Source organism: Mauremys reevesii, linkage group 7 (genome assembly GCF_016161935.1).
Source record: "Mauremys reevesii isolate NIE-2019 linkage group 7, ASM1616193v1, whole genome shotgun sequence".
Taxonomy (NCBI): Eukaryota; Metazoa; Chordata; order Testudines; family Geoemydidae; genus Mauremys; species Mauremys reevesii.
Window position 1 is genome coordinate 22,645,488 of NC_052629.1, and position 26,896 is coordinate 22,672,383.

Sequence of the window (26,896 nt, forward strand, 5' to 3'; positions counted from 1 at the left end):
GTATTCTCTAACATCAAATATACTGCTACTGTCTAATTTTAATAGGGACATCCATCTGTCAGTGATCACTTCATAATAGCTGTGTAATTATTTTTCCAAAAGCCTGGTTAATTAAATAGGCCTATCTCTGTGCCCAAAAGGCCACCAGACTCTAGCTCTGGTGAGCTGCCAAAAAAAGAGCAAATTCTCCAGGCAAAGAGCCTCTCGGAGAATGACTTGTTTCCAATCCTAGAGAATTTTATCCCAGGAACTGTCCGTAGTAGTACCACAGTCAAAGGAGCTATGCCAGTTTACACCAGCTGAGGATCTGGCCCAATGACCATATCACCTTTATGAAGGTAGATTGGGAATGTGCTGCTAGAATTATTGTTCTGATGCAGAGTTCAATAAAAGGACTGAATGTGCTTCTTTATAGTGTTGGTGTGATTCCAAAATTATTTAGAATTACATTTATTTTAAACCGGAACTTTTTTGAAAACTATTTGATACAGATCATCTGTCACTTTAGATCTGTCACTAAAATATTTTCACAAAAACAGAAGCTAGTGATACTTCAGTTTTGGAGACTGACTAGTTAAGTCTAGAGCAACCAAACAAAAAAAGGGTGATGAAAATTAAGGTAAGGCTATTTTCTTTGAAACAGACTTGTTCAAAAGATGTTATGTCTGACTGAAGCTGTAAAGAAGTATTAAACATTAAGAAAGGTTCAATGCTTTAAAAAGAATTCTACACTTGCTGACTTACCACACTACAATAAATATTAGTTTTGGTTTATATACATTTGCAGGATATTGTTGCTATGAGTCAGAAGAAACTTAGTCTAAAACATAAAAAGTGCAAGATTTTTCTAATTGTTCCTCAATTAATGTAGCCATATTACACTTTATTTAAAGTTAAAACCTTTTTCTTTCACCATTTAGTTTCATGTATGTAGTTTGCACTGGAAAGTAAAGCCCTACATTTGCAAAAAATCTGTTTCCTACTGTAGCAATTGTCATATAATTTTCATCAGGCCTAGATGCCTCCTTTTCAAAATAGTAATTAATAATTCCATTGAATATAAGAGCTGCTATACTGCGTCAGACCATGGTCCATCTTGCCCAATATCCTGTCTCCAACAATGGCACATACCAGAGCTTCAGGGGTAGTGGACAGAACAGGCTAGTTATGGAGAGAACCATCCCGTCTTCCACTCCTGGCTTCTGGTAGTCAGAGGTTTCGAGTCACCCTAACATGGGGTTACATCCTAGTCATTGATGGACCTATCCCCCATGAACTTGTCCAGTTTTTTTTAACCCAGTTATACTTTTGGCCATCACAGCATAACCTGTGGAACTCATTGCCATGGGAATTGTGCATTGTGTAAAAAAAGTACTTCCTCTTGTTTGTATTAAATCTGCTACCTATTAATTTCATTGGGTGACCCTGGGTTTTTGTATTGTGTGATGTATAAATAACGCTTCTCTATTCACTTTTTCTATACCATTTATGATTCTATAGAGCTCTGTCATATCACCCTTAGTTGTCCCTTTTCTAAACTGAACAGCCCTAATCTTTCAGTCTCTCCTCATATGGAAGTCATTCTATTACCTTGGTCACTTTTTTTACCCTTGTCTGAACCTTTTCCAGTTCCACTGTATCCTTTTTGAGATGGGGCGACTGGAACTGGACACAGTATTCAAGGTGTGGGCACAGCATGGATTTATATTGCACTCTCCATCTTCAAAGCTCTTTAAAAACAGTAACTAATATTCATTCCATCCTTGTGTAACAGGTGAGTATGCTGTGATCCCCATTTTGCAGAGGTAGAAACTTTGGCAAAGTGGTTAATTGATTTCTGAAATTACAAAGAGAACTGAATGTACCAAATTTAGACCTCATGAATTCCTGGCTCCCATTAGTCCCAGACTAGGCAGCTGGCAGCAGACATTAGATTGGTGACACAGTCTCTGTTCTATGTAATAGTGCTAGACTCCTGAAAAAAGAAATGCTGAAACTCACTTATAAGTGAGAGAACCAGAAGTACTAGAACAGCCTTTGGCGCCTCAAAAAAGTGCCAAAATGGCGTTCCAGGACATTCCAGCACAACTCAGGCCCTGCTCCTTCCTAGATGTCCAGAGCTTGTCTTTGGGGCTCTAAACCCCTTGTTTCCTAACCCTCACAAACCAGCAGCAGCAATTGCTAAAGTCTATGAGTCTATAATTGCTTTTCAAGGCCTCAGATCCCCTCACCACTACCGTCCCTCCCCCAATCCAGCAGCAGTTTTTGAGGATTCTGGGTTATTATTTCATCCATTTCACCTCTGCAACTCTGACAGCAGCTTCTCTCTGGGACTCCAGGTTCACTGTATCCTTTCTGCCTGCAACTAGCCCCCAGCCTATTTTCCTGCACTGGCTTCCCTTTGGAGCTGTAGACATACTATATCTCTTCCCCCACAACAGAGAGCAACTTCTCTCTCCAGCTTCTGGCTCCCTCTTTCCTTTCCTCTCCCTCTCCCTCCCTCCCCATCCCAGCTGCTAGAGTGGTTCTTCTTCCAGGCTACAGGCTGTTGACTGCTGCCCTCTGTTCCAAGCTCCAGCAGCCACTAAGCTGTGCAGGCTTCTCTCCAGGGTTCTGGAATGTGGTAGGGTGGATGACAAGCAGGGGGTTGAGAGGTACTTACTACAGGCCTTTGTAGAAGGATGAGACCTATCAGGTTGAGGCATCCACTTGCCTTCCAGCTATCTGGCTCAGCGCCATAGCAGCTTGGAAGCAGTCTTGTTTATCATGCAGCCCACCTGCCTACTCCAGTTGCCAAGCCCTACATAAAAATAAAAGGAGCATAGCGGAGAAAAGATGGGATGGGTTTGTTTTGTGGAGGAGGTGGGTAGGGAGCAAAGGAATGTTTTTTTGTGGTGAGGGGAGAAGACCAAGAATGGAAGTTGAGGAGAGAAAAGGAAAGATGGATTGATTGATGGATGGATGGATGGATGTCAGTAGGTGAGAAGGAATAGATTTGTTTTGTGGGAAGAGAAGGAATGGATTTGGATGGACACATGCATGCAGAGAGTGTTTGTCAAATAATTTTGTCTGGTAGAATTGTATGGGCTGCCTGAGCCTACGGGCTCCCAGCATGGTGCTCATACCAATATGTCACAGGTCTCTCATTTTGGCCTAAAAAGCCTCTGGGATAATTTGTAGAAAAACTCAGTTTTGCCAACTCTCATGATTTATTGTAAGTCCTGTGACATTTTGGTGCTGTTCTTAAAGCCCCGGGTCCCAGGATACTGTTATTACCTGAGTACCTCAGCTTTTATATGAAGAAAAAAAACACATTAATTTTGAGCCCTTATGGTTGTGGAGAAAAGCTTGAAGATGTGACCTAAGTGTACCCTGGCAAACCAGAAGGCAAACAAAATGTAGTTAACATTTACAATTTTTTTTTAATCTCATCACTTTTAAGCCAATCTCATGATTTTTGGGTGGCTTGGCTCACTTTTGAATGTGTTTTGCGAAACTATTCAGTTAGACCCGCCCATTGGCTTTGATCCATGAAATCCACAGCCCACTGACACCTACCACTTCCCCCAGAACCACCTGCTTCTCCTCTAGATGAAGCTTGTTGGATGAATAAATTTCACCAGCTTTTCTTCTGTCCCTCAGCCCTTTCCACGGCTGCTCTCACGTGGGGAAGAAGAGACAGCTCTCTTCCACAGAAAGGTGCTGTGAGAAGGGGGAAGGGCTGGCAAGATTCTGTCAGCACTATTAGAGTTGAGAGTCGAGGTGAGCAGGTGTCCATGTAGGAGAGGTCTGTGAATCGGTTTCACTGCATGCAGATCTCCCCAGGAGTGCTCTTTCTTCTTACGCCTTCTCAGCAGCCAGCTCAGGAAGCTTGTGTTGCTGCATCTCAAATTCTTTGGGCAGATGTCTTTGGGCAGTGACAGGGAAGCAAGTGCTTACCCCTTCACTTTTACCCCATTTTTATGCTTATGCTTTTTGAAGCAGTAGCCATGTGTCTTTCAGCATGGCAAGAAGGGGAGTGGCACATGTCAAGAAGGAAATTAGGTGGCTCGGTGAGAAATGTAACAATGATTTAAAATTTAGATAAAGGGTAATATGGAACAAATTGGTATCTAACTCATTCTGATGCTCATATTTTATTAAGTGAGATGCCAGCCAAGTTTCAGCCATAAAGATAGGTTGTAAGGCTTGATTCTTGGATTTCTTGGTATGGGAATTTAAACATGATTCTTTCCACGTACATTAGTAAAAAATGAAAAATACACATTTTAAAACATTCTTGCTATTCCTCTTTAAGATTCTCTGTATTCTGAGTAGATGAAGGATATTGCTAGTTATTGTTAAATTATTTTGTGTCAATTCGTGTGGCTCTTGAATTTCGTGTTTGAAGGAGACAAAAAAGAGACAACAGAAATATAATGAATGTTTACACAAAGCAAAAGAAGTATCTCTCAAGTGTAGCCTGCTTTATCTAGTATGGATTTGTAGATTATAAACAGTTACCAGAATCTATCAGAAACTCTGAGTTTTAGGATTTCCAAGTAGACTGTAAGAGTTGGTCACACATTGGGTACCTGGCCTGGCTGGTAAGAAGAGTGTTTATTTTTATTTAATCTTGGGATGATGAAAAAAGCTGCCACAAATATTTATTTTGTCACATTTTATGCACAGTTGTTTGCAGGCATATCAGAATGTATTTTGCTATGTTTTGTTTAAATTTATTTTAATCCAATTTCATTGTTTGTCTAAGGTATATGATTCAGTTGCATTTTTTTTAAACAGATGTGGGAAGAGGCCATTGCCTTGGGCAAAGAACTGGCAGAACAGTATGAAAATGAAATGTTTGATTATGAACAACTCAGTGAACTGCTGGTAGGTTTATTTTCCATTCAGTTTAAATTAACATAAATATTATCAAACAGTTTCTCTGGAATTTCACTTTTTAAGTGTTTAAAATAATATTGAAAACTCCTCTTACCTTGGATATACTAGCCCAGTGGGAAGAATGATTTACTTGGCCTCTTGGGGCAGATGTTGGCTGGCAGATTAATTAAATGACCATCTTTGGAAGTGACTTAAGTGGGAACTGTTTATTTTTTATGTTGGAACGAAGATAATCTGTTTATAGTTTGCTTGTGGTCAGAAGCAAATATTGGATTTTTTTAAAAAATAGATGGATGTATCTTGGCAAGATGTGTACATGAAAATTTCCTATCATTCTTGGAGCAATTAAAGATAGAGAGAGCTCAGTCTTTGATAGAATTATTTAAATTGTTTTAAACTGTATGTAAATACAGTTATTTCAAAGGGCATCTATATAATAACTTTACCAATAACTGTGCAGCTTGTAGCTTGTTAGTAGTAATGAGGTGTACTGAACAGAGTATAGGACTGGAAACCAGGAAATTGAATTTTTTTCATCTCTGTCACTGACCTACTATTTAGCCTTCAGAAAGTCACTTAAAGTGTTGGTTTAGTTTCAAAATTGAGTAAGGAATGCCAGGCATTTTAATTATTACTGGGCACACACGGGCATGACTTGAAAAGATACTGGGGCAGAGACGGCAGGGGGAGGGATAGCTCAGTGATTTTCATGTTGGCCTGCTAAACCCAGGGTTGTGAGTTTAGTCCTTGAGGGGGCCACTTAGGGATCTGGGGCAAAATCAGCACTTAGTCCTGCTAGTGAAGGCAGGGGGCTGGACTTAATGACCTTTTAGGGTCCCCTTCAGTTCTATGAGATTGGTATATCTCCATATTAAAAAAAAAAAAAAGGCAGGCACTGATCCATTACAAAAAGTTGTGAATCACCATTCCTCTAGAGGTATATGTTGATTTCTCCTTAGCAGCAACAGTACCTAAATTCTGCTTCAGAAAACCTGAATCATGAATGTGCACTTTCTAATTCAGCTTCTCATCAATCCCAGTTTTTAAAAAAATCCCAGTTTTTAAAAAAAGTTTTTAAAAAAATCTTTGTAATTATTAAATGATAATAATTTCCTGAAAACTGGCTGGTCTGCAGCAATAACTGCAGGAGATACCATTAAGTGTTCCAGACTGTAGCCATGCTCTGAATTCTTGATCTCATTGTGAATCCCAAGAAAAGCTTGAGGATTCCTTCTTGGAATCTCATCCATCAGGGAATCCATTTATGTACAGACCTCAGGAATAGTTCATATCCATAAAAAGACTGATCAATGTAAAATCAACTGTCCAGATTTTACATTCTCTTCCTGGGGAATGCAGTTTCTTGGCTTCGTTGCTTGCCTTGATATTATATCCTTGGCCTGCTTCTGGGTTCAGATCCATGAGATGTTCCTTCTGTGCATCATATCCAGCAAAGAATAGAGCATGGCCCAAGTGATATACTCTTGCATATATAACTTTTTGTAACCATTCCACAGATGATTTTCTCTCATATGGTGATCCCTCAACTCAAACTGGTTAAGAGAACTTGCATGTCTGATGTCCATTTAACTGTTCTAACTACACCTGTGAGTCTGTCTGGTTAGAAGATGCATGTGGAGATGGTAGGATAGCTCCAGGGAAATGGTCATATAAAGTGATAAAGCTCTATTGAAAAGTTCTAGACTCAAGAGCTATATGAAGGCCACTTCTACTGCTACTTACATTTATTATGTGTGGAACAGGTTCTAGCAGCAAACCAGTTCTAGTCTAGTCTGACAGTTGAGCAGCAGTTGTCTATGTGAATGTGAAGGGGTTCCACTCACTGCAGGAGTCCCTCATTGTGGCTAGGTGTGACAATTAGCTCCCGCCCTGTCTGGCACCCCATTCTGTTGGGTGCTTTCTCTGTGGCCCCTCTCTCTTTGGGACTTGGGGTATTCCATCTTTGTGACTTGACCCTTGGGCCAGGGTCACTATACAGTTCCCTATCACTGGAAGACTGTTTTCAGATGGTCTTCTGTTCCAATTATCCAGGTCCTTTGCCACTTCCCCTCTGGCTGGTAGAGGAATCTGGATCCGCCAGCTTTTCTGGGTTCCAGAGCAGGGACCCTATGACTAGCAACCTATTTCTATGATTCTGTATATAGATTCTATCATCCCTTGGATGGCTAATTACTGTCAATCTTTAAATTGGATCATACAGATGAAACCAGAGCATAATTTTTAAGTAATAGCTTAGTATTTATAAGTATTCATATATAAAAAAAATTCATAAAGGGAAACATGCATATAACTTTATCAGGAAAAGTTATTGCATAAGATTTTCATCTCCAATTTAAAGCCCAAATACAAACTTTTTAGAAGTTACAAAATCATTTGAATCAGTGAATCAGCTGCAAGTAGTCTGCTGTCAGTCTAGATTTCAAAGAGAGATTTAGACAAATCCTCTTTAGTAGGAGGCATGCTAGATCTCATTCAGTACAAGAGTACCCATAACGTGGACTTTAATAGGCTTCATATTTCTGCTCTCCAATCCTTGTAGCTAATGTATCTTTGCCCTCTTCTTGGCAAGGCAGGTTTAGATTTAGCTGGTCTCTCTTGTTTATACCAATCCAACTGTGTATCTCACACTGTCTAAAATTGATTTTAGTGGTAGCTGACCATCTGTGAAAACTGAGCTAATTCTCCGCCCTGTTAAGATTGTTCTGCAGTGCTTTGGTGGTGCAAAGCAGACGTAAAGGACGGATGGTTCAGAGATTAGCACGGTACCCTATGACTTGGGAGTCCCAAGTTCAAGTCTTTGCTCCACCATGGACTTACGCAGGTCACTTAGCCTCTCTCTGACTCAGTTTCCCCTCTCTACAATGGGGATAAAGCAGTTCCTTCCTCACAGCAGTGTGAGTATAAATATACATTAAAAGGTTATGAGTTGCTCAGATACCAAGGTAATGGGGACCACAGAAGTACCTTAGATAAATATATAGAAAGATACAGGTTGCCTAAGTGACCAGCTAAGGATCCCTCCGGTGGCACTGAGGCAACATACCCAGCCCCACAACCTTGCTGCCCTCAGAGAAGATGACACGTCTACTGTGCTTCAAGAATTCCCAGACCAGGCCCATGATCTTATTCTCCTTAGGCAGCTCTCACTTATGGCAGGGTTCACAGGGGAATAAAGGTAGCATGCAGCCACTTTTGCCCCCCCACCGAGCATAGTTTGGTTATGCACCCGACACAGCTTGGCAATCCTGAGGTTTAGATTCCTAATGTTTAATTAAGGAAGAGATAAGACCATGAAAGTAGCGTCCCTACCATGTTCATCTACTGGGAGGCTTTTTAAAGCTGGATCATGCAGCACCTCCGAATACTTTCTATGTAGAGGCTGTTGTTCAAATGTTAAACATTGGACTTTAAGACATTAGCAAAATGATATTTTTACTGCCAGTTGCAAAATTCACTTTTCCAAAGATGAACTGAGCTGTACTTGGTAAGTTGATGTCTTACAAACCAATTGCTCTCTGCCATATGGTTGCAGTAATAAAGCTACCCCAGAATCACACTACATCCGCAAACAAAATGTTGTAGACTGAAATTATGTTAATGAGTACATATTGTAAAGTTATAAATTCTGTTCTCTTACCTCACAGCTCATTCTCATCATTTGAGTTTACTACTGGTTTTAAAAGAAATAAGAATCTGAGTTCAAATACAGATCCGTGGAGAGGCCTAATAGTCCCTGGCACATTTGTCTATGTCATGGGGTTCACAAACTTTTCAATTTTATGGATGGCATCTTAATAGAGTCCTGTTGACCACCTTCACTCCCCTTCACAATTGCAGAACATTCCAGTTGCAACTACAGCAATTGTTCATATGGAAGAGTAATGCTAGGAACGTATTTATATAATGTTAGCATATTTTAATGCAATTTAGCAGCTGGAAAAAAGGAAGGGAGCCAGACCATGAGACCAGCTAGCTTCAGCAGCAAGTGCTTCCAGGATTCAACTTTGAAGTCTTTAATCTATATCACTGAGCCCAATATGGAATTTGGTACTTTTTGGTCATGTCTACTCAAGAAATTTCCGGAGGGTAGGACAACAGGGTTGTTGCAAGTCAGAATTCAAGTGCTTTGGAAAATTCCTTTGGGGAAGTATGTATTTATTCTGTCCATGTTCTGTATCCATTAACACAAGTTCACCCTAACCAGAAAGAATATGGAGGATAAATAGTTTGGCATTTTTCGATATCAATAGACAACTGGTCGAAAGATGAATAAAGACAAAAACATTTAATAGAGAATGATTTGAACAGAAAAACTCTTACTCTGGATTCTCATCTTCAGGTAAAATCTAGAAGGAAACTTTCAAGTATAGTGTTGTTGCTGTTTACTTTACAGAAAAAGCAAGCACAGTTCTATGAAAACATTGTGAAAGTGATAAGACCTAAACCAGATTACTTTGCTGTTGGATACTATGGCCAAGGATTCCCTACATTTCTACGGGTAAATATTCTTTTTTTGTTTTTTCATGAGTTACAGGTAGATTACTTGGTTTGTACAGCTTTTCCTTTCATGCTGGAGAGGATTTGTAAATAGGAATATTTTTGTAGTTATACGAAACAGATGTCAATTTTCTTTTCACTTATGACTTAGCAGAAATGTAGTAAAAGGAGCTATTCTTTACAGCACATCTAGTGTTTTATAAATCTTAAGTTTTCATATAATTGGAAATGAACATGTTTTAAATCTAAATAATTGTCTTGCTTTTGACTGTTCCTTTAATACAGAGTGCAAATAATGATTGTCAGAGAGAACAGGTTTTCACTAGTATAATATTAGAAGGTTGTGAAGGACCGATAAGTTTAATAGATTATTTTTGTCTGAACTACTGTATAGTTACAGTTTAAAATGATATCTAATAAAAGTATTTTCTAATTGTTTGTGATACTGTGATGTTTACTTACATTTTGTCATAGTTCATTTGCAGATTAAAGATATTCTTAACAAAAAATTTGTAGAAGATTTAGGAATAGAAAGTAGCTGCATTGTAATTATTGTATTAAAATATAATACTTAGCTAATTGGGGATTACAGCAGGCAGATATTTCCTATTCTAATTGTTAGAATAATAAATTATGAAAATGATAAGCTCTCACGAGGGCATGCGATCCTTACACCTGGTAAGTGCAGGATTTGTCTTTACCATTTTCTAGTGCTTTGTCTATGTAGTTGTAAATGCTAATTTTGCTTATTCTGTTCTTGTGAGACATCGGCTGATCTGCAATTCTCAAACTTGACTGCTTCCCCAGAAAATAATTGGATAAACATTTTATAAAATTCCTGAAAGACAAAACACAGGGAATGGTGAGAATAACAGTATTCTTCAAAACTAGAAAACAGAAGGTACCATAAAGTTGCTGGTAACTTCTCAGAGAGTATGTCTGTGATTTACTATTAATCTTGCCACATGTACATTAACATACAACAGAATGCATATTTCCCATTACGGACAGAGTTATCTGTCAACGATTTAGAGCCGTTAAATACAACTTTGTGGAAACGATTCTACTGGAATCATAAAAGAGGCAGCAAGCTGTCTTGAATATCTGAGTACAGTAGCAGTATATCCGCACATTCCAGCATCTCAGCCAGTAATACATTTGCATTCAGGAAATGTGCATAGAATACAACACACAATTTTCCAGTTGAAGCACTGTGTTATCTGTATATTCAAAGGGATATAATGGAAAGTAAGAATAGAGAGTTAACCTAGGTTTCCTAATATTGGACTGATCTTTTTCTTCACAATTGAATAATTTTGTGTTATTGTAGCAACATGTTTATTATGCTTCAAAAATTGTCAAGGGTCAGTGTGTCATATATATATTAGCAATAAAAACTGTAATGTTTGGCTATTAAGTGCATTGCTGACAGAGAAGGTTCTCAGTACAAGATTTTCCCTGTATTTCAGTTTTGTCTTTGAGTTATATGAATGATTCACTTTTAATGTATCTATCTTCATATTTCTATTCTCAAATAGAGATAAATATTTTTCAGCTCTTGTCAATTTCAAGGAGCAGCATTGCAGAACCAAACTTAATTGACTATTATAGAAATTATTAGCATTATGCTCCACAAATCATTGTTTTTCTATTAGGTTGTTAATAATTTTTTTACAAATCTTATTTCTGAGATGAATAATAAGATAAAACATTTTCAGATTAGATTGTTACTTTCAATCAAAATTCATTTGAATGTGTCTTGATCGCTTTAGTGCTATAAACATATGTGCTTCCTCTTATAAAACATATTTATCTTTAGAATTAAGCGTATTTGTTGAATGCATAACTCAGATTTATCTTACAGATTTATCTTAATTTTCATCATTCAGTGACACAAAGCAATAAGTAGAAATGACCTAGCACTAAAATAATCATATAGAAGTTATTATTTTCAGATAACTGTAAAATATTATTAGAAACCTGTTGAGAGAACTAAAATGAAATCCACAGTATCTCAATCTTTTTAGAAAAGCTAAGTTAGATATATCATCCTTGGATGTATATGAAGTGCTGGTGCATTAGAGTTGAGATATTATGTGAAAAGATGTCATTTTATAACTACAGACTATATGGAACTGTCCTGCTAGATGTAGCAAGAATCTCTGATATTCCTTGAGTACTCATTTCATCAGAATTGTTTTTGTAAATGTGTAGACATAATAGGTAAATTCTGTTCTGACACACCATGCAAACACCATTAACTTCAGAGGATGATTTGTGGGTGCAATGGAGAAGATTATTTGGGCCAATATTTTTTCAGATATTCAGGAAGGTGGCTTATGCACTTAAAGTTAAGTGGTGCTCAAGAGCTATCCTGAATTGAGGCCTTAATTATTTGCCATAGGCCCTTATTTAAACACATACTGAAGTTCAATTAACTTCAATAGGATTTAAGCCTGTGCTTGAAATTCAATATGCGCTTAATGGCTTTACTGAATATGGATTAATTTAAGCTTTATGGATTAATTAATGCTTCAGTGCTGTGCTAAATTCTGACCACAATACCTGTAATTTGTTGTGTGTCATTCTGCTATAAACTAGATGTTTTATATTTCTGCCACTAATTAGTAGCATTTGAAGAATCCTCCAGATACACTTTCAGAGGACTAGGATATTATTTTATTGTGAATTTACTGTGAATATTACTATATGAATTTCACTTTAATTTGTTTGCAGAACAAAGTGTTCATTTACCGGGGGAAGGAATATGAACGTCGTGAAGACTTTGAAGCAAGGTTATTAACCCAATTTCCAAATGCCGAAAAAATGAAGACAACATCTCCACCAGGCGATGATATTAAAAACTCCCCTGGTCAGTGTATCCTTGGAAATTGCTACATGCATATGCTCATGTAATCTAATCAGACTGAGAATGTGGTGTTGCTAAAATTGCACAGTAGTTCACTGCACTTTTTATGTTTTTATTGCTATATTACTGTCTTTATGCCCATTTTCAAGAGACATTTCTCAGTTGAACCATCTCTCCTGCATAATTTAAACTCTGTCTCTTTTCAATTCTTAACCTGTCAATTCAGATATTCAGTGTTTTACTGTAAAACCAAAACTTGATTTACCACCCAAATTTCACAAGCCGGTATCAGAGCAAATTGTAAGGTGAGTTTTCCGTTATTTCTACCTTCTTACCAATCTGGGTGAATGGCCTGCATACAGCACTTAAATTAACATAAACCCTTGTAAACTGTAATCCTTCTTCTTTGTTGTTATAGTGTGTGTTTGAGTTTAAAAATAAGTTTAAAAATAAGCAGCCATTGAAGATAACACAGACACACAGCTCTTGAGGAGGTGAGCCCAAGCTCATATCACAATGGGGTTCTGATCCGTAACTGGGACTGTTAGGCAGTACCACAAACCAAAATATAAATAATAATAAAAGTGACAGTAGAACCTCAGAGTTATGAACGCCTCGGGAATGGAGGTTGTTCATAACTCTGAAATGTTCGTAACTCTCAACAAAGTGCTATGGTTCTTTCAAAAGTTTACAACTGAACATTGACTTAATACAGCTTTGAAGCTTTACTGTACCAAAGAAAAATGCTGCTTTCCCTTTATTTTTTAGTAGTTTATGTTTAACACAGTACTGTACCGTATTTTGTTTTGTTTTGGGGTATTTTGGTCTCTGGTGCTGCCTGATTGCATACTTCTGGTTCCAAGTGAGGTGTTTGGTTGACTAGTTAGTTTGTAACTCTGAGGGCAGGTCCATACTCACCGCGCTGGTCGAGGCGGTGAGTTCGACTTCTCGGAGTTCGAACTATCGCGTCTAATCAAGACGCGATAGTTCGAACTCCCCGCGCGCTCCGGTCGACTCCGGAACTCCACCACCGCGAACGGCGGTGGCGGAGTCAACCTTGGAGCCGCGGAGTTCGACCCCGCCGTGTCTGGACGGGTAAGTCGGTCGAACTAGGGTACTTCGAGTTCACAGCTACGCTATTCGCGTAGCTGAACTTGCGTACCCTAGTTTGACCACACACCCCCCTTAGTGTAGACCAGGCCTGAGGTTCTACTGCAGTTACTTCACTTCTTTGGGCTGGCTCCATGCCTAAGTAGAGGACTGTGTTAGTTGCAACATCACAGTCCAGTGAATGATGTGATACTGTAGCCAAGCAGGAACCAAGCAACCATTATATTCACAGACATGACAAGAGCTGAAAGGAGAAAAGTAAAGTATGAATTTTAAACACTATAATGCTGAATTTTCCATTTTACCTGGCTACTTATAGCTCTTCAGCCAATATTGATAAAGTTTCCAGGACCTGGCCCTTAATCTTTGCAGACTACCTTTAGCCCCTAAGTAAAGAACCCTTGTAGTTACTAAAAACAACTGCACACCTCTGCAGTTGTAAGATAAAAAGGGGATTAGTGAGTTACAGATTGTTGCAATAAGCAATAAATCCAGGGTTTCTGTTCAGTCCAGTATTTTTTGTGTCTAAATCCATTCATTATGGATTTACCGCTTGCTACAATATTTTGTAACCCACTCTAACTGGTGTGCACGCTCCACTCCAGGACCTCAGCCAGTCAGCCTGCAAACCCCAGCAGCCAGCCAGGAACTGTCTGTCGCTCCCTTGGTTCCTGCTTGCAGCACTGCTCTGTCCTCGGTGCTGGCAATTCTCTCAGCCCTCCAGAGACACAGTCCTTCGTCCCTGGGCTCCCAGCAAAGAACTGAACTCTGCCCTGCAGCCCCCTTTTTATATGGGCCTGATTGGCCCTTATTGGTTGCTCCCTTCAGCCCTTGCTGTCTCCAGTGCACTCTCCCTAGGGCTCCTTTTAACCCCTTTTCTGCCGGTGAGGGGCAGGCACCTGATCACACCCACTTTTTTTGTCCTATGACTGCAGAAGTGTTAATGGGCCACTCTACCTTGAATGGTCCCTTACAATATGTGCTAACTACTTATAATAAACAGTCTGTTCCACTTTGTATTTTGCTGTGATGCTGGGAGTTCCTTTCCCAGACCTGAAGAAAAGCTCTGTGTGGCTCGAAACCTTGTCTCTCTCACCAGCAGATGTTGGTCCAGTACAAGATAGAACATAATGTTCTTATTTTGTATTGGACCAATCTGTGCTGGTCCAATTACCTCGCTAATATCTTGGGACAGACACGGCTACAACTACACTGCATCCATACATGCCTGCAGACTCAGAGCCCTGGGGCAAACTGCGACTCTTCGTCCTTGTTAACAGAGAGGTTCAGCAGTATTTTATTTAAATGATCTAATGACTAAACATGTTGTTAATACAAAATGTTTCCAGTTATGCAATCTGTTTGGTTTTTTTAATTCAGTTTCTATAGGGTGAATGAGGTCCAAAGATTTGAGTATTCACGGCCTGTCCGAAAAGGAGAGAAAAACCCAGATAATGAATTTGCGGTAATTTTTTTTCTCTTTTGTGAATGCAGGATAGCTGTTATGTTTTGGTTTGTTGGTGGTAGGCTGGTTGATTTTTGTAACTGCAATAAAATGGGACTGAATTTATTATGAGTGCAATGAAAAGTACGTGTATCATGAATTCTGTTTTATAGCACGAAGAAAAATGAACAAAGCTGTCTTTAGTCTGTTGAACACTTGACCACTTTGCAGGAGAAATACAAAACTGTCAGGCCTTAAAATGTAACCATCCTTCACTGAAAGTTGTCTTACCGTAAGGATCTCAGCCAGGCATCCTTTAAAAATCAGTCTTTGCTACAGCAATACATATTTTACAAAGCCATATGGTTCACCATATGGTCAATAAAGCTCTCTCTCTTATCACAGCCTGTGACCATCAAGTTGGTTACAACGAACCACAAAATCAAGTGCTTTCCCCTTCCCTTCCCACCTTATTCATGGCATAGGAGGAAGAATAATACTAACAGTACTTTGTACTTATGTATAATTTTTCAATTGTAAATCTCAATTTTCTTTAGACTAGTAGGCTCCTTGTGCCTTTGAATAGACTGGAATTGGTTTACTAGAGCAGAGAACTGTGAACAGCTTCCCCAGTTTCATTGTCCATTTCACCATTTGCTCTGAATACAGAGCTGCAGTCTTACGCCTCCATACAAGCTAGCCAGTTTTAATCTGCTGTGCTTTGAGGGGCTAGAGTGTTGCAGAACTCCAGATTGTCATTGCAGGCACTCAGAGTTTCCCCCTACCAGGCCAGCCTATCCTGATTCACTTGACAAGCCCTGTGCCACAGCTGGCTGTTCTGCTACTCAAAGTAAACTTGGCTGCTAATCAAAGTGATCCCAGATGAGATGGAAGAAAATGCTCCCATCATCAATGGATGATGCTGGTGCAAAAACCAACAAAGATGTTTTGGCAAGATAAAGTGCTACAATGTACAATGCATCTTGATTTCCAATTTTAAAAAAATTTAAAATAACTAAAACCCTTAGGAGCTCGGGCCGGATTTTTAAAGGCACGTAGGCACCTAATGTGATTTTCAAAAGCACCTAGGTGCTTAACTCTAGGCATCTGGTTGCTTTTGAAAATCCCACTTGGTACCTGATACCTTTAAAAATCAGGCCCTTGTATCCTATTGACTTTCAATGGGACGTAGGCTCCTAAGTGAGCTAGGGGCTAGTAAAAGACAGCCATGCCAATATATTCCCCATTTAAAATGGGGAGGCAGGGCCAGATAAAACAAAATTAGGTAAAGAAACATTTTCATCATGACTTTAACATTTACAGACATGAGAGAGCAATAATTAAAACAATAATTTCTTTTCTTTTAAAATTGAAGAAGTTTTCAGATTAGGCTGCTTCTCCTTGCACTTAAACTCGCTGAGATTTTTGATGAAAGATACAGTCTGTAAAGCACTTTTTAAGGCACTAATGTGAGAACCCTAAAGGTTGCACCTGGGAAACTTGTTTTCAGCTATATTTAAAATTGTCCAGTCAGAGAATGGAGTGGAGGATTTCTGTAGACAGATAAATTTGTTCCTGAAGTCTGTCATCCCACTTTGTCTAATGTGCTTTTCACATGAGAGACAGATTAGTTGGAAAATCACAGTTCAACAGAAGCAGGTGGAGCTTTTACATAATGTTACCCTTTAGTTAAAAGACCAATGTTTGACTGTTAAATAGCACATTAGTGAGCATATTGAAACCAATCTCGCCACAGACATAGCCCTGAAATACACATACAGATTCCATTTGCAATTTTTTTTTTTAGCTTTGTAATTTCTATACTGGTGCCATTCTTCTTTCTGATAATGAATTTGTAGATCTTTGGTTAGGATAAAAGCTATCAATCTGCTAACATGCTATTTCTAACCTTTTTAATGTTATATTTACAGAATATGTGGATTGAGAGAACCATCTATGTGACAGCATATAAATTACCAGGGATTTTAAGATGGTTTGAAGTCAAATCAGTTTTCATGGTAAGGACAAATCAGGATGAATTTACTGAGACTACTTAGAACTTTTTTTTTCCAGTTACTGAATATATGCATATTCAGTATATAACTCTGCTTAACCTCAAAGTCTAATCAATGGAACTATATGTAACCTGCTAAAGGAATGGGGATTTACATACCCTCTCTTCTCATCAGGAATACTGTTGTTTATTGACTAAGATGAATGCTCAGTATTCTTCCATCACTGGTACAAAAATATGAATGGTGAATCATATGAACCCCTAGGCCCTGATACAGCAAGATTTTTCAGCACTTCTTACCTTTAAGCACAGGAAGTAGCCACGTTAAAATCAAAGGGATTACTCGTTCATTGCTGTATAAGTAGGCTTGGAAGGATTAGATTTTTATCATTAAGTGTCAATTTCACCGTAAACACACAAATCAGCAAACAAGTATTTCCAGTTTTAATAATAATAAAAATACAGATAGGCAAAGTAATAAAAATGATACTTGAGATCTTACTTGAGTTTGATTTATGGATATTTATTTTGTACATTTTGACGTGAAGCTGACAATTTGTGTTTTAGCAGTTACAAACCTTTAACTTTTTGATTCTCAACATCTACTGCCGGTAAATATTGTCTGATTCCTCCTATTGTCTGACCTCTCCATAATTTCCCACTACTGTGAAAATTTAAATAAATAAAAATTGAAAAATGCTTTAAACAAATGATTTTGCACAATTATGAAAATGTTAACTGATAAGAATTTTAAAAATACTTAAATATAATATTATCTGCCAAATTATTTAAATAAAAAAAATTCTGCCAAGGGCCCTAATTTGTAAGGACCACAAAAGTATTGCTTTTTAAAAGTAGGAATTGGATAATTTAACTGTAATTTATCCAAGGGAAGACCAACTAAATTAAATTGCTTGTGCTGACTAAATTTCTGTTGTAAATATCATTAGTGATTAAATGTTGTTTGAGTTCTCTCTGTTTTTTAAACTTGGCTAAAATATGCCCTAAAATCTTCACCAAGATTTTTAACAAATGTGTACCTCCTTTTTCTAGTTCATAACTGTTTACATAAAATATATCCATAAAATATCTTACGTACTAAATTAGCTGTAATTTTTAAGTTGCAATGAAAACATTGTTACTTGCTACAGTTTTTAAATCTTCCTTGTGAGGCTTTTAAAAAAAAAACGGAAAGAACAATTTTCATATGGTTAATTAAAAGCATTTTATTGCTCCATTGAAATTCGGTTGGACAGTTGTATTTAGATGAACAAAAGTAATGCAGAAAATGACTATGGTATCTATAGTAACAGAATATGAATGTGATGTTTGACAGTATTAGGCAACTGAATAAAACATTTTGAATTTTTTTTGTATTTTTATATTTTCAACATACTTCTGATAGAGATGATAGCATTTTCCTTCCCTGTTGCAAGAATTGTTTTCTGTAAAACCTAGCATATCTGATGAAAATTCTTTCACCTTCTGAGTTAAGAACACGGTCTGACAGGCCACTTCATCCACTGTGTACATGTGCATTTTTAATTCTGTGCATCTAATAGAAATGTGCATGAATCTGTCTAATGGAGTGCTTTCTATATGCCTTTTGTAAGCAAGGATTATATTAGTCACAGTTGAAAAAAGGAAACAGAAACAAAAGTACCTTAATGTTGGAGGAGAGCAAAGGATGACTTTTGACCGACTATGTTAGATCTATTTACTACAAAAGCAGTTATTAGCTGCATAAACATTTGTATCAGGTAAAACTCTAGCAGCAAAATTGCAAATCTTGTATGTACCTCTATAACACAACATTTTAATTCTGGATATAAATACTCTGGGTACATTACAGAACACAATGAATTAAACTCCTTTGAATATTTTATAAGTTGTTGATAGAACTAGGAAATTCCATTTTAAATAAAGGGTTGATGCCACATCATATCATTGACTAGAGAGGATTAAATAATTTAATAGACAAATTAATTTATTTTTTCTTTTTGTAAATAACTAATAGCAGCTTATGATTTCCTTTAATTTGTTGTTTGAAATTATTTGCTTCACTTTTACTAATACTTCTTGGTCTGCAGATTGTTTGCAAGCAGGTTGTTTAAATTTGAGCTTTGAAATTTTAATTGGACTCACAGATCATATACTGGTGTTTGTAATGAATGGATCAGCATAACTTCTAAAATCAGGTTTCTGGTTTGAATACACAGATTTACAAAAAAAAAAAAAAAAAAGAAAAAAAAAAAAAAACAAAAAAAGCTAAGTGAGCTAAAGCTAACTTCTTGCAGCAACAGATAATGAGCACAGACAGGAGATATGGATACATAGAGAGAAGATGACAAGAACAAAGTATGCATATATACACAGAGAGTATGAGAGTATTATATTAAGTATTGAGCATGGTCCTAATCATTATTTCATGTTGTGTGTATGTATGTATTTCCTGTTCTGTTTTCATTCTATATTCTCTAAGAGCTGTCTTGTTTCCTACATCTGCAAAAGTAATAATAAATTTAGTCTGTTTAATGCCAATAATTTTTTTTTTTTTTTTTTTTTTTTTTTTTTTTGCGGATACAGACTAACACGGCTGCTACTCTGAAACAGATTTACAAGTTCAGTATTCATTTTAAAAGTTTGTGTGCACAAACAGTTACAGACAGAGTAATTATCATGAAACCTTGAATTCTAAAATAATGCTCAAAACACACTTTAAAAAATTGTAATTAAAACAGACTTGATTTAATCAGATAGCAGGTGTAAGAGTGACAACTAAAGAAATTTGATTATAAGTGGCTCTTAGAAGCATGTTAAGCAACTGATAGCTAGCTAGAAGTGCTTCATTTATGCAGAGTTTATGTAAATTAGAGTGTAATCAGCTACACACTTGCATTTTCCTAACAGGCCCCAATTAACCCCCCACACACGCCTTTTCCATTCCTACCACAACATTTTTTGGATAAATAGGCTAGAACTTTAACATTCTTTAAGTGAGAGACTTCCAAAATGTGGTGAGTGGATCACTTAGGGTATTCAGAGGACTTGCTGGTGGTCTGTAGAGAGCTTGCTCTCTTCATAGAGAATGTTAAATCACATTAATATGTATTTTAGCAATATTTTAAATATTTTCCAGATATTACTTTTAGGCATAACCAACTGCTGTAGTTGCCAAAAGAATGTTATCTGATCACAAATGATGGGAGGTGATCCCTATGATTTCAATAGGAAGGAGGTGCATACAATGCAATCTCTCTATTAAGAACCAATTCACCTTATTAAAGAGTTTGAGGACCCCTACTTTAAACAATGTAATAACTTTAGACCATGGCATAGAATCATAGAACTGGAAGGGACCTCGAGAGGTCATCTAGTCCAGTCCCCTGCACTCATGGCAGGACTAAGTATTATCTAGACCATCCCTGACAGGAGTTTGTCCAACCTGCTCTTAAAAATCCTCAACGATGGATATTCCACAACCTCCTTAGGCAATTTATTCCAGTGCTTAACCACTCTGACAGGAAGTTTTTCCTAATGTCCAATCTAAACCACCCTTGCTGCAATTTAAGCCCATTGCTTCTTGTCCTAGCTTCAGAAGTTAAGAACAACAATTTTTCTCCCTCCTCCTTGTGACAACTTTTTATGTACTTGAAAACTGTTATCATGTCCCCTCTCAGTCTTCTCTTTTTCAGACTAAACAAACCCAACTTTTTCAATCTTCCCTCGTAGGTCATGTTTTCTAGACCTTTTATCATTTTTGTTGCTCTTCTCTGGACTTTCTCCAATTTGTCCATATCTTTCCTGAAATGTGGCGCCCAGAACTGGACACAATACCCCAGTTGAGGTCTAAGCAGTGTGGAGTAGAGCGGAAGAATTACTTCTCGTGTCTTGCTTACAATACTGCTAATACATCTGTAGCGAAGCGACGACTCACCGGCGCGGTGCTTCCTACTGGTCATCCAGGGAATTAGATATCCCCACAGATATCCCAGAATGATCTTTGCTTTTTTTGCAACAGCGTTACACCGTTGACTCATATTAAGCTTGTGATCCACTATGACCCCCAGATCCCTTTTCGCAGTACTCCTTCCTAGGCAGTCATTTCTCATTTTGTATGAGAAGGCGGCATCTTTTTGGTTTAATTATCCAAAATAGAATGAAGACAATGATATCTGCTGGACAAATATGATGGCCTTTTTTACAACATATTTAATACAACTTCCTGAGAGGCTACCAAAACAGTTACTGCAAAACTACCTTCTCCCTTTTTAACATTTGAGTTTCTGAAGAGCACATCATCAAATTCCATCAGACAATCCAGTCCAAGATGCTGGCTCTGCTGTTACCATAATGGTAACTGGATCACTCTTGTGTACCCACTAAGAGCTGCATGTCTATAAGTCGTCTTGGCATAATTTTCCTCAGTATCTCACTAGAAGCTCACTTAGGCTCTGTCAAAGTAATTCCAATGTTTTAGACTTGCTTGATCTTTCTGAGAGCCTTGGGTTATGCAGTAATTATGCTGTAAGAGTGAAAAATGGTAAACCTTTTATCTGTTTATATCATATCAGTTACCGCAGTATTGACACTATATATCTTGCCTAGTGGCACCTTCCTGCAGCTATTGACTAAAATTCCTCTTTCACTCTAAAATCTATTAGTTATCATTGAGATGGTTTTGTGAGGAGCAAACTATTCAAGTGTGGTCTGGTACATGACTACTGGACCAGTAATTAAAACTTATTTTTGTGCTGTTCTTTCAGGTTGAAATCAGTCCACTGGAAAATGCAATAGAAACTATGCAGTTAACAAATGATAAGATCAATAATATGGTTCAACAACATTTGAATGATGCAGACCTACCTATTAACCCCCTCTCTATGCTCCTTAATGGCATTGTGGATCCTGCAGTCATGGGAGGATTCACAAACTATGAAAAGGTATGTTCAAAATTAGCTTTGTTTGGTCATGGAATCTAATCAAGTGTGTGTGGTGTCTACGGGTGCATGAGTAAACACATGCATTATAGGTCAGTTTTGGAAAGCTAAAATTTTCCACATCTCAAGTATATTATAAATGGGTGATATTTATAAAGGAATTCTGTGGGTTGAAGTAAGAGAAACAACTATAAGGATTTTTAACAGTGAGGGTTATTAACCATTGGACCAATTTCCCAAGAAGTGTGGTAGATTCCATCATTTGAAATCTTTAAATGAATATTTGATAACTTTATAAAATTTATGCTTGTAGTTCAACTGAAATTTATTGGAGCTGATGCAGGTATTACTGGGTGAAATTCTGTGGCTTGTGTTATACAACTGGTCATACTAGATGATCAAGTAGTCTCTTCCTGCCTTAACATCTATGACTTCAAGATAATTGGAATTAACTTAGTGAAAGTGCATCATTATTATATATTAGTTAATATACAGTCCATCCCAAATATATTTGAATGACTTCAGCTGCTTATCACAGACCTAGTCTGATAAATATATTCACATGAGAGCTTAGTATAAAAATGGTGAAAATGTAAAAACTATATCAGTGCCTATTCAAACTGCTGTACATAGGCAATGTTTTTGTAAGATAACTAATGGGGACATGTGGTTTGTACTTAGGGTGACCAGACAGCAAGTGTGTAAAATCGGGACGAGGGTAATAGGAGCCTACATAAGACAAAGCCTCAAATATCGGGACTGTCCCTATAAAATCGGGACATCTGGTCACCCTATTTGCACTCTCTTAGCTCTTATCGGAAGAACTCTTCCAGCCTCCAACATCCCTGGCCTAGTTTACCTATATAAGACACTTAAACCACTGGACACTGATATATAGTATTATGGAACATAAATCATGTTGTGCTGCAACATGTATTGGCTTCAAAATTTAACTAATCTTCCTAGTGACCCCCAAAATTGCACTTGGGCATAGTTGTAGATGAGGAGGACATAAGAACTAAGTAAAACCCTTCAGCCGTACTTCTTGCTTGACCATAGGGTTCAGTGTTGAGCAGCATATGATAATATTCCTCCCCCTGCCCCAAAAGGATGGATATCCTGATCTCATGCACTATTAAATTGTCATTCATTGCTTTTAATTATGTATTTGTAGGCATGTTATTACTGATATTTTGTAGCAAAATCTTTTGGTTTGATTCATTTTCCTTTGCTATAACTAAAAGCCTTCCTAGATAGTAAATGTTCAATCTTTTCTGAAATAACTGGTACTTTTCTGTTTTCATTAGGCTTTTTTTACCGAAAAATACATGCATGAGCATCCAGAAGATCACGAAAAGATAGAAAAACTAAAGGACCTCATAGCATGGCAGGTAAACTGTCTAATTCAAATCATGCCTGGGCCAAGTGGCATACAAAGGCAGCCTGCTGTCACTTGTGACAAAATTCAGGCATCAAACCATTCAGCCTAGTGTATACATTTCCGTGGCATTTAGACTGTCTTGGAACATGAGCTAAAGTTCATCTTTTCAAATCTCACATAGTTTGTCATTTGATAATCCCATAAGTGACTAACATTATTAACCCATTTTTTTATTACATAGTCTCTCCTGTTACCAGTTTAGAGATACAAATACAGTTTCACTTTCAAATGACTCAATATCTTATGATTGTGTTAGCCAATTCTGTTGTAAATTTAGTTGTAATTTTTTTGCAATATAGTGCTAAATTAATAAAGAATTACAATAAAAACTAAATTAAGAGTACTAAGGCCCTACAGTTTAAGAACTCAGAATTTAAACGCCTAGGTTACATGTTCAACCATAAGTCTGTCCCTTTATGCAAATGCTTTAGAATGTAGTCTGTTTACATGAACACTTATTGTTTCTCCAAATAATATATATAACAATTTTTTTCCCACAACCACAGATGTGCATATTTACCATCTTGTAGTACTGTATACTGTGTATGACAGATAGTCAGTTAAAGTCATGTACACACAAAATGCATAGAAGGCAAGAGTTTCTGCGAAGCCTTTGCCTCATTCCAAGCACACCTTACAAAATCGGTGTGTGTGTGTGTGTGTGTGTAGATAGATACATATATTTAATTGTTATATATATATATATTACTATATATACACACAGACGATATATACATAAATATCATAATATATAATGTATGGTGGAACTCTACAATGCCATTTTTACAGTCATTGTTCACAGAAGAAACATACTTTAAACAACTTAAGAGGTGTCACAGATGTTTGTAGTGAACCAGAAATAGAAACCAGATCTCCAAGTCCTGTCCCTTAAACATAGTACCATCCTTCCTCTGTGAAGAGCTTCATTTATGTCTTCCAAAGAATGCATTTCAGGAAAAACAGGAAACCACATTCTAGCTGTGTTGTAAGGCTATACTCTGATATTTTTTTCATTGGCCTCAGAATAATTTTATGATAAAAATCCACAGATATGACTAGAAATGTTTTTACCCTGATTCAATTCTGACTTTATTATAAATGGAATAATTTAAATTTCTAAAGGATTCAATTTTAGATGTAGTATAAACCAAAGATATAAAATTCAAAAATCCTTGGAAGGCCATAAAACTATTGCAGAACAAACACTAGTTTGGTCTGCAAAAGTTCTATTGCAAGGTTTTACAGCAGATTGGATTTTAGGGACTTCAGATTCTAGAGAGGAAAATAATTTGATCCCAAGAGAGTAACTGTCATTACCCCTAATGACCATATTAAAAATGAATTGTATTGGTGCTCATGAACACACTTGAACCCCCAAAGACGATCATCCTGCTGGCAACACATGTACATTAAAATAAGAATAAACACTGGAAAATGCATTATTTAAAATCTGTACGTCTTGTTTTGTCAACATGTTTAAAAATGCACACAACTGTCTCGTCACTAGTTTAAGACCAAGTGTGATAGAAGCTAAGCAATTTAAAGACAAGAGATTAATACAAATATTTTTCTGAAACTGTCACCAGTAAGTGATAAAAATCAAAAAGCAAAAGGAATAATTTTGAAACTATCTGATATAAAATTAGTGTGTTCATGATTCCTAAAACATTTCTGAAAACTTTATCAAATAGCCTAACTTCATAGAAAAGGTGGCAGGTTAAAGAAAACTCTTAAACTGTATTTCACATAAGGAACAAGATGGCTCAAGGGACTGGAGAGAGATACGGTATAGAGCCTTTATCCATTAAATCACTGTTTTGACTTCATCTCCAGCTCAGCAGTTGGTATCTGTTGGCCAATATGAAACACATTAAGTTGGCAGTCTCAGTCGAATTCCTAATAAATAGGTTTCTGTATCTCAACTGAGCATATTATAGGTGCTCAGAGATTTGATATCTCAATATAGATTATTGTGTTAATAAAGCATTATGATATTGAATGTTGCCAGTTACCTCTGTGACTATTTTGTTTGTATTGTTGCACCCCTTCACCTTCCCTTTGTCTCATTTGTCTTTTGGAAAACAACCTCTTCAGGGTAGGGATAGTGCCTTCTATTTGGCAAGTGAAAAATAAAACGTGTATTTGGAATAGAATATGATTTTTTATTGTATATTCTTATTTTAAAATATAAGTATTGGCAGTAAGATAATCATCTTATGCAGTAACTTGTATGCATGCACACCACCAGAAACAAGTAATTGGTAATAATCTTTAATTGATACTCTTTAGTTGAAGGGTAATCTTTGTTGAGAGAGAGGCCAGAGATTTAAGACCTCGTTCCTGGGCACCTTCTAGGCCAGTGGTCTCCAACCTATTTACACACAAAAAAGTGCAACCCAGGATCTACCCCCACCCCTTCCCCGAGGCCCCACCCCCCCTCACTCCATCCCCCCTCCCTCCATCTCTCGGTCTCCCCACCCTCACTCACGTTCACCGGGCTGGGGCAGGGGTTGGGGTTCGGGCTCTGGGCTGGGGCCGAGGGGTTCGGAGTGTAGGAGGGGGCTCTGGGCTGAGCCTGGGGCAGAGGGTTGGGGTACAGGAGGTGGTCTGGGGTGCTGGGTCTGGGAGGGGGGTCAGGGCTAGGGCATGGGGTTGGGGTTCAGGAGGGGGTTCAGGGTATAATAGGGGTTATGGGGTGCTGGCTCTGGGAGGGGGGTTGGGGTACAGGCTCCCGCTGGGTGGTACTTACCTTGGGTGGCTCCCTGGCGGCGGCGCAGCCAGACTAAGGCAGGCTCCCTGCCTTCCCCAAACCCACGCCACTCCTGGAAGGGGCCAACGCGCCCCTGCAGCCCTTGTGGGGGTGGGCACATGGCTCTATGCACTGCCTCTCTCTGCAGGCACCACCTCTGCAGCTCCCATTGGCCGCAGTTCCCTGTTCCCAGTCAATGGGAGCTGCGGGGGTGGTGCTTGCAGGCAGGAGCAGTGCACAGAAACCCCTGCCCCCCTCCCCACTACACGACCAGACTTTTAGTGGCCGGAGATTGTGATCAACTGGGAGAGTCTCCAGGATCAACCAGTTGATCATGATCTACAGGTTGGTGACCACTTTTCTAGGCTCAGTCTCAAATTTGGCCTGCAGATTGGCACTACTCTCTGGAGAGGCCCCTACAGAACAGGGTGGAAGTACAGAGAGATGGAGCAAGGTGTGGGAAAATTCAGTGTTGCAACCTATGCTTTACTTAAATTGTGGATGAGAACTTTATTTTTCAGTGCTTCCATGTAGTCTGGTGCCTTCTGTTAATGTGTACTTCCAACTACTACCCTAAATTAGTACTGTGTAAAACAGTCACAACAGAATTCAAAAACATCCAAACTTCGGGTGTTTGAACATTGTTTTAAATTCATGAAAATCCTATGAAATGTCATGATATTTCTCTCCTGGGAAATGATTGCACTGCTCAACCGCTAATATTCTAGTTTTTAAATCTACTGTATTCATTTTAGGTGTTTATTTTTGTCTAATTTTGTGCCTTTTCACTTCCTAGAGAAATCAGATCCTGTAGTTTTATTTGACAGTATCGTTTAGATCTGAAATAGACTGTTTCATCAGCACATGACAGTAATGAAGTTCATCTCAGTGCAATACTCACTCAACTTCTAGCCATTATACTTAGAG

General features: G+C 37.9%; 1 protein-coding gene across 2 annotated transcripts in view; it reads left to right on the forward strand.

Annotated features, from left to right (window-relative positions):
* Window positions 1-26,896, forward strand: part of DOCK1 (dedicator of cytokinesis 1) — a 521,945-nt gene that overhangs the window by 447,699 nt on the left and 47,350 nt on the right. For both annotated transcript variants that reach the window (XM_039480741.1, XM_039480742.1), the window contains exons 39-46: window positions 4,783-4,872; window positions 9,299-9,403; window positions 12,139-12,280; window positions 12,498-12,576; window positions 14,762-14,846; window positions 16,757-16,843; window positions 21,606-21,782; window positions 23,087-23,170. In XM_039480741.1, coding sequence (XP_039336675.1) covers window positions 4,783-4,872; window positions 9,299-9,403; window positions 12,139-12,280; window positions 12,498-12,576; window positions 14,762-14,846; window positions 16,757-16,843; window positions 21,606-21,782; window positions 23,087-23,170 — 849 coding nt within the window. The remainder of the gene's footprint in view (window positions 1-4,782; window positions 4,873-9,298; window positions 9,404-12,138; window positions 12,281-12,497; window positions 12,577-14,761; window positions 14,847-16,756; window positions 16,844-21,605; window positions 21,783-23,086; window positions 23,171-26,896) is intronic.